Source organism: Pholcus phalangioides, unplaced genomic scaffold (assembly GCF_987345545.1).
Source record: "Pholcus phalangioides strain wild (caught in Gottingen) unplaced genomic scaffold, Ppha-v1.0 ptg000015l_1, whole genome shotgun sequence".
Classification (NCBI taxonomy): domain Eukaryota; kingdom Metazoa; phylum Arthropoda; class Arachnida; order Araneae; family Pholcidae; genus Pholcus; species Pholcus phalangioides.
Window position 1 is genome coordinate 14,143,824 of NW_028301608.1, and position 8,167 is coordinate 14,151,990.

Below are 8,167 nucleotides of genomic sequence, written 5' to 3' on the forward strand. Positions count from 1 at the left end.
CTCAAATGTTGGAACCTAGTTTTTCACTTAATTTCATTTTTGTCTCCCCCCCCCTTTTTTTTCCCCTCTCGTTTAAAGTTTGTTCCTCGTTTGATCTTTTTTCCTTTCTCTCTGTTATCGAGTTTGATAATGGTTTTTCTTTACCTCATTTAGAGCTGACAAGAGTTCAGTATTCTTATTTTTGTGATCAAATCGAGCTTCGTTTGATTTTTTTTTCCCCTCCCTTTCCTATTGTGTTTTTCTCGCTTGATATTTCCTTTTTCTCTCCCAAAAATAAGTGTTGTTTTTTTTGTTTTTTTTTTTTTCTGTGAATTTGATGCTTTTTCCCTCTCTTCAGTTCAATATATTTTTCTAGTTAATCCTTTCCAAAAAAAAAAAATACTATGAATAATATGAATTTTAGAGTTCTTCAATGGAATGTCCGAGGCATCAAGTCCAAGTCAACCTTTATCAGAAATTTTTGTTTAAACTATGATATGTTATGTTTACAGGAGACTTTTCTGGAACCGAAGGACCATTTTTTTCTTGCTGGTTTTCAGATTTTTAGAAATGATCGACTTCTCCCAGGTGGTGGTTTAGTGACCGCGGTAAATTCATCTCTTTCCTCATCTTTGATATGGAAAATTTCGGACCCATTTTTTGAAATTATGATTGTTCAAGTTTTTCTAAATAATTTTTCTATGTATGTTGTAAATTTTTATCGTCCTCCAGGTGTTTTCAATATCGCTGCTATTGACAATATTTTCTCATACATCTCTGGGAATTTCATCATAATCGGAGATTCCAACAGTCATCATCCAAACTGGGGAGGACATATTGTATCTCCTGCAGGTACTATGTTATTTAATTGGTATCTTAATCATAACCTTTGTCTAGTTCCTCCATTTTGCCCCACCTTTTATAGCAAGGACTCACAATCTTATATCGACTTATGTTTCTGTAGTCCAGGTCTTTATAGATATATTATCTGGACTCCCTGTGAATCCTTATTCAATAGTGATCATTTGCCAATTAAAATTTCCGTCTCTTTGAATAAACAATTCATATCTCAGGAATTCCGTTACATTAAATGGTCAGCAGTAATGGCAGGTCTCTCTGTCATCCCCGCTACTAACGATTTCGACAGTATCTACAATCATGTTGTTTCCATTGTTAACTCAGCTAGGTACTCTGTGTACCGGAAGAAACAACCTTGGCTTAAGTTGGATAAAGAAGGGCGTATTGCTCTTATCGAAAAAAAACGGGCTTTCCGCTTATTTCGCCGTGTGCCCTCTCAGGCCAACTGGATTAAATATAAAAAATTAGCTTCGGTTTTTCGTCGCCACCTTCGCATTCTACGATTGAAGACTCTGGCTCAAGAACTTCATCCTTTTACTCAGCCCTCAGTTCTCTTTTCTGTCTTGCGTAGACACCGTTATATCGTGGCGAAAACTTGGGATGATTCCCGGCATATTTTCAAGATTGCTAATAATAGTTATGTCGAGCCTCTCGTACAGATCCAACTTTTAAAATTTTACCACTTCTCTTCACCTGGCCGATCTCAAACCGTTACTTTTTATGGTCCTCCTCGTGAGTTCCAGGCTCAGATGGATGCACCGTTCACTCCCACGGAAATTCGTAGAGCCATTTGTTCTGGTCGTTCAACTACCCCTGGTCCAGATGGTGTTCCATTGAAGGTGTACAAACTCCTTCCAAATAAGGGGATTGAATTTCTGAATGCTTTTAATACCCTTTGGTCTTCATCGCTGGTGCCGCCGTCTTTTAAAGAAGGACGTATTATTTTTATTCCAAAGTCAGGAAAACCAACTACTGATCCGAAGAACTTTCGTCCTCTGACCCTTATAAACACTATTAGCAAAATCTTTGAGAGAATCATTCTTTTTAGGATCACCTGGATTGCATTACGATTTGAGCTCTTTCCAAAAAATTTTTATGGTTTTCGACCAAAAACTGGTGCTGAGATTTGCATGAGAGATATGGTGTCCTCTATTTCATATGCCCTCCAAAGGGGCTATACTAGCTACATTATTGCTCTAGATTTGAGAGCTGCTTATGATTCTGTGAGGCATGATTTGCTCATTGCCAAATTAGCCCGCTTGGGCTTTCATGGTAAATTTTTAACTTGGCTCTTTAATTATCTCTCGAACCGTAAACATGTCATTCATTGGAGGGGTTCCATATCTGGTGCCTTTGCTCCCAACTGCGGTCTTTTACAGGGTTCTACCCTCTCCCCAGTACTTTTCACCCTGTTCACATTAGATATAACCTCATATATTAATTCTGACATTAAGTTTTTTATGTATGCTGATGATATTTTCCTTCAGATGAATGCGTTAGATGGGAAGTATGCTGAGTTCAGATTGATGAACACCTTGCCTAACATTCTCAGATGGGCTGAAAATAGTGGATTGTGCATCTCTCTATCCAAATCTCGTTTTTCTATTTTTTCACGGAGACGACCTCCATACTTTCCTTCTTTCAACATTAATGGCGAATCCATTCCGTTTGATCCGTACTTGAAAGTTCTGGGTGTTCATCTGGATTGTACTCTCACCTGGAAAAAACAATTATCATCTCTGCGTTCTAAGGGCACTCTATATTTAAACATTTGTCGCTCCATCTCTCACTCATCAAGAAATATTCCTTGCAAGTTCCTCAAACCTGTGCTAATGAGCATCATTGGAGGTACCATTGGTTACGGAGCTGTGGCCTGGTTTAATGCAGCCAAATCTTCTCTCACCAAGATAAACACAATCTATAACTCCTCGATGAGATCTATCTTAGGCCTCCCTACGTCAACTCGCATAGATAAACTCAGAACCATTCTCGCCCTACCCTCCTTTCAGGATTCCATTCTCTTCAGGATTGGGTTATCTTGTATTTCTGCCACAGCCTCTCCCACGCAGGGTCACTCTAACCATATAGATTCGGGTTTTTGTCGCCTCTCGCCATCTTTGGCTAGGAAAATATCACAGTTCAATAATACCATTGGTTTTTCCCACAGGTCCATGCTGCGTCCAATTTATTCTTTTTGGCCGTGGATACCCTCAAATATCTATTTCATATCGGAGGGTCTTAACTTTCAAAAAACTAAGTCTACCATCCCTTATCAAACAATATTCCAAGAGTACATTGAGTCTCTGCCGCTGAATGCTCATGTAATTGCTACGGATGCGTCTAAATCATCTCAAGTGGTTTGTGGAGCTTTCTGTTTGGTTACAAAAGTTATCAAGTCTTGGTTCATTAATAAAGACTCCTCAGTTTTCACTGCGGAGGCCCTTGCTATTACTTTAGGTCTTAGATCCTTCATTCAATCGTCTAATTCTTCAATATTCATATTTACGGATTCCAAATCAGTCATCATGGCTCTCGACAACTTCTCTATTCATTCATCTACGGTGACTCACCTACTGTATGCTCAACTGGTTCATACTAGTTCTTTGGTTAACAGCATATCACTAATCTGGGTCCCAAGTCATTCGGGCATTGCCATTAATGAAACTATTGACAATCATGTTCGTACTGTAGCTTCTACTACTGTTGATCTTCTACCTTCTAGCCTTTATGTAGAGGACATTCGTTCTCTTTACTATCGCCACTTCAAGGAAAATATTCGCAATGCTCTTTTCTTATCTATTCCTGAGTTTAGCTCCTTCTATAACTGCTGCCAGAACTTCTCCCCTTTGTTTTCGAATAGAAGGTTGGAATGTTTATTTTACAAACTTATTTGCAATAGAGCTCCCTTGAACGAATACCTACATCGTATTAAGAAAATGGCTAACCCTCTCTGTCTACAATGCAAGATTCCTGAAACTTCCTCTCACTTTTTGTTTTCTTGTATTAGGTTCTCCCAGGTTCGGTTCTCAACTTTTAATTCTCTTTCTCCACCAGTTAGGTGTTGGTCCGAGTTCTGTTCAGGCAGACCTGAGAACATTATCTGTTGCTTTGAGAGGTTTGTTACCCTTAGTCAACGATTTTCTTGAGTTTTTATTTCTTGTTTTTTTTCTCTCCCCCTCTTTCTTTCTCTCGTTTGGTTTTTTGTCCTTTTCTACCTTGGTTGTTTGGTTTCATTTTTTGTTACCACACACTCATCCAGGGACTCCATGTCATCATATCATTTTAAAGCGGCTTAGCATCGTCCCCTAAGCCTGAAGACTTCTTCTCCATCTCATATAACATCTCCATCTGCGTTTGTTTCGTCTGGTTTGTGTTTTTTTTTTTTTTTCTTTTTTTCATACCCTTCTGAAGAAGAAGGAAGAATGGAAATTGCTGAAATTTCTATGTGTTCTGTGATTGTTGAAAGCTCTTTCGTTAGTACATTTTTATAACATATTCTATGCTCTTGTGGAAGTTTCTTTCTCTAACAGGGGATGGCCCGAAGGCATAAAGCCCTGTATAATTGAAGAAGAAGAAGAAGAAGAAGTAGTGTGCATAAAGCGTGTGGTTGATTCATTAATATTCAGTTTTCACGAATTGATGATGCACGTTTTTTTACCCTTTATTAATTTTAATTAATTAAGATGATCTATTAATTTTTGAAATTCATTTATTGGGTATTGAAAAGCTATTGATAATTTATATTTCTTAAAGATGGATGAAATTGATGACTTTGACTTACATTACGCTGATGATCTCGATGCTCTTAATGACCTGGAGTCAACCTATGATGAACCGTACAGTCAAGTATATAAAAAAACTATTCCTGCTGAGGTTACAAAACATGATCCAGTTATCAACAAACATAATCCAGTTATCAATAAACTTGATCCAATTATTGACAAATGTGATGGCAATAATTTAGATTGGGACTCAACAAGTCAACATAGGAGCAACAATAATTCACCATGTCGTAAAAGATGTATCTCACCAATGAATGATGAAATTCTTGCATCTGTCAAAAGAACTAAACTATGTTTTGATGACCATGAAGATAAACTTGTCAAAGAGAAATCAGTTGACCCTGTAATAGAAAAAGAAAGCTCGAAGAAGACTATCTCGCAAGGATTGATAAGGTCAAGGTTTTTAGACTATTCAATAACTAAGTTTGATGGCTCTCGAACGTATCTTGGGTCTGTTGAAAGTCAAGAATCAAGTGAAATCATGAGTTTCAGTGAGGGTTCATCTGGGTTACTGGCGGCGCCAATAAGCTTATTGAAAGATGAAGTATTTGCGAGGAAAGAAAGCCTTGATGCATCCTCGAATGTTGCATCTTTGTCTGAACAGGGAAACACGTTTTCTTGTTCGCAGCTATGGGTTGAAAAGTACCGTCCAAAGTCATTTGTTGACCTTTTAAGTGACGAGGGTGTGAATAGAATACTTCTTAGTTGGCTGAAATTGTGGGATAAAGTAGTTTTCGGACGAGATCCAAAACAGAAGAATAAAAAGCCAGCGTTACAGTTAAATCAGAAGCAGACATCAAAATTTCGTAAACCTGTTATTGAAGTAACAGACTCTGTTGATGAGCATGGAAGACCTGCACAAAAAGTTGCTCTTCTATTTGGACCCCCTGGTCTTGGGAAAACAACTCTGGCACATGTTATAGCTTGTCATGCTGGTTACAATGTTGTTGAGTTAAATGCTAGTGATGATCGTAGTCCAGAAATATTTCGGAAGAATCTTGAAGCTGCTACTCAAATGAAAGCAGTGATGGACAAAGACAAGCGCCCGAACTGCTTGGTTATTGATGAAATCGACGGAGCGACAGCCCCATCAGTCAATGTTCTGCTCTCGTTCATCCAGTCACCGGGATACTCTAAAGGCAAGAAAAAAAAAGGTGAAATGCCACTTCTGAGAAGGCCAATAATATGTATATGCAACGATCAGTATGTTCCAGCTCTGAAAACACTTAGACAGATAGCATTGTGTGTCAACTTTCCCCAAACCTCTCGCAGTCGTTTGGCTTCCCGTTTGTGTCAATTAGCTGCAGAGGAAGGCTTAAAAGCCGAAATGACTGTGTTGCTTCTTTTGTGTGATAAAGCTGACAATGACATTCGGTCCTGTTTGGCAACATTGCAATTTTTATGCACTACAAAGAAACAGCTAAGATCTATAGATTTAGCAGGTGCAAGTATCGGTCAAAAAGACATGCACCAGAGTCTTTTTTCCATTTGGCAAGACATATTCTATATTACTAAATCTAATGAAAGGCAAAATAGGCTTGAAAACATTAATGCTGCTAGATCTGTTCAAGTTTCAAAAGAAAGCTTTTCAAAAGTTTTAAAGGCTGTCCAGGGTTTCGGAGACCATGAAAAATTATTCATAGGACTTTTTCATAATTATTTGAATGTTAAACCAAACAAGCTGAGTACCGAAGCAATATGTCAAGGTTCAGATTGGTTGTGTTTTGCTGATATTTTATCAAATCATATTTGGACCAATCAACTGTTCATTCTGCTACCATATTTATCATATGTGCCCGTGGCTTTTCATCTCTTATTTTGTTCATCTGGCATGCAGCAACTATCCTATCCTTCTGCATATTATGAGTGCACATCAAAGAAGACTCAAATGTCAAATGTTGTGAGTTCAATGGTGAATGAGGTAACTAGCTCATTGAAGTCATTTTCCAATCTGAATTCTCTGGTGACCGAATTACTTCCTGCCATAACAGAAATTATAAAGCCATCTCTGAGACCAGTCAGCACTCATCTCTATAGTGAACACGAGAAAAAAGAGCTCCGCAAAGTGATAGATGTCATGATATCATTTAGTCTGAATTATAGACAAGAACGTTCTATCGAGGGACAATATAATTATGTACTCGAACCGAATATCGAAGAACTTGTTCATTTCAAGGATGTAAAGACAAGAAATACCTTAAATTATGCTGCTAAACAATTGATTGCTCAAGAAGTGTCTGTTGAAAAGATGCGTAGAAGTGATAAAGTAGAAAGTGATCGGAAAGAAATTTCTAAAGTGAAGTTTTCAAAACCCAACACAGAAATCAAACAACCAATCAAACCTGTTATTGAAAAACCTGCATTAGACTTTTTTGGGAGGAAAATAGAAATTTGTGAAGATAAAATCGATAAGAAAGAGGATTCGAAATGTAAGAAGAATGATATCTGGTTCAATTTCAAAGAAGGTTATAGCAATGCAGTACGTAAAACTGTTTATGTTGAAGATTTTTTGTAAAAATAGTTTACAAATATATCAATCGTATCGTTAGCCTATCAGATGCAAAAAATGTACAAGTCTGAAGATAATTTTTCTTTTCGTTGGTGAAGCTAATTTCTAAATATTTTTATTATTTTTTCTGTATTTGAATAAAAGAAACAACTGGTCGTAGACAAAAAAAATGTCTTTTATGATATATATGTGTTACTGAAAAAAACTGGCCAGTCTCATTGCAGATTTACCCAGCCAATGTCTAAATTCCGACTGAAGTGACTGGCCAAAGTTTGAAAACAAAAGCCATGATTTTTGGGGGTCATTGTCATTTGACATATTTTTTCCTGACAACTATATCCATGTTGACTATGGCAACCCACATGCTGTAATAATTTTTTTTTCCTTCAAAATTTGACAGAAAAATTATATATCTATATTATTATATATATATGAATTGTTTTTCTTTCGTCACATGCAGCTAATCTAATACAGCAACCATGTATCACACGGTAGCGATGAGAAAAAATTATTTGTAGCCTATCGGACTGTTTTATGTCGAACATTGGCCACGGATTTCCAGCCATTTTGCAAATTGGTTGACCAAAGCCTGAATCATTTCTGCGAATCAGATTTTGGCGGCTAAGATTCAGTAAGCAGGGTTGTGCCAAATTTGGCAATTTCACCAAGATTTTTGCCCCTTGGCGACAAAGATTTTTTTGCTTACTCAATACCCTTACATTGTGAAAATGACACAAAAGAAATTCTGCTATTTTTTTTTTTGGCAAGATAGAACAGTTTCCCAAACTTTTTGTTCCATCTTCCTCTTCATCAAAAATATCTTTTTCTCATCACCCTCCAACTCAAATGAACCCATAGGATCCTATGTTAAGTCCATAGTTTCTATTACTTCTCCCTCGAGCCATTGCATTGCCCACCACAAGGTGATATTTCCCACTTTTGGAAACACTGAGCTAGAACATCATGAGGAAGAATTCTAAAAACATAGAAGAAAGTATTGGTGTTTCACTGACCATTTTTATTTCATGTTCCTATTTCT

At 37.2% G+C, this 8,167-nt stretch overlaps 1 protein-coding gene across 1 annotated transcript; it reads left to right on the forward strand.

Annotated features, from left to right (window-relative positions):
* Window positions 1–4,590: 4,590 nt before the first annotated feature.
* cutlet (chromosome transmission fidelity protein 18 homolog) lies at window positions 4,591–7,518 on the forward strand. Its single transcript, XM_089242858.1, has one exon. It carries the CDS (start codon window positions 4,591–4,593, stop codon window positions 7,132–7,134), a length of 2,544 nt encoding a protein of 847 aa, XP_089098984.1. The 3' UTR covers window positions 7,135–7,518.
* The last annotated feature ends 649 nt before the right edge of the window (window positions 7,519–8,167 follow it).

Bases quoted from the DNA above. Each gene is read 5' to 3' on its own strand.
- cutlet (XM_089242858.1), top strand. From the start codon at position 4,591: ATGGATGAAATTGATGACTTTGACTTACATTACGCTGATGATCTCGAT.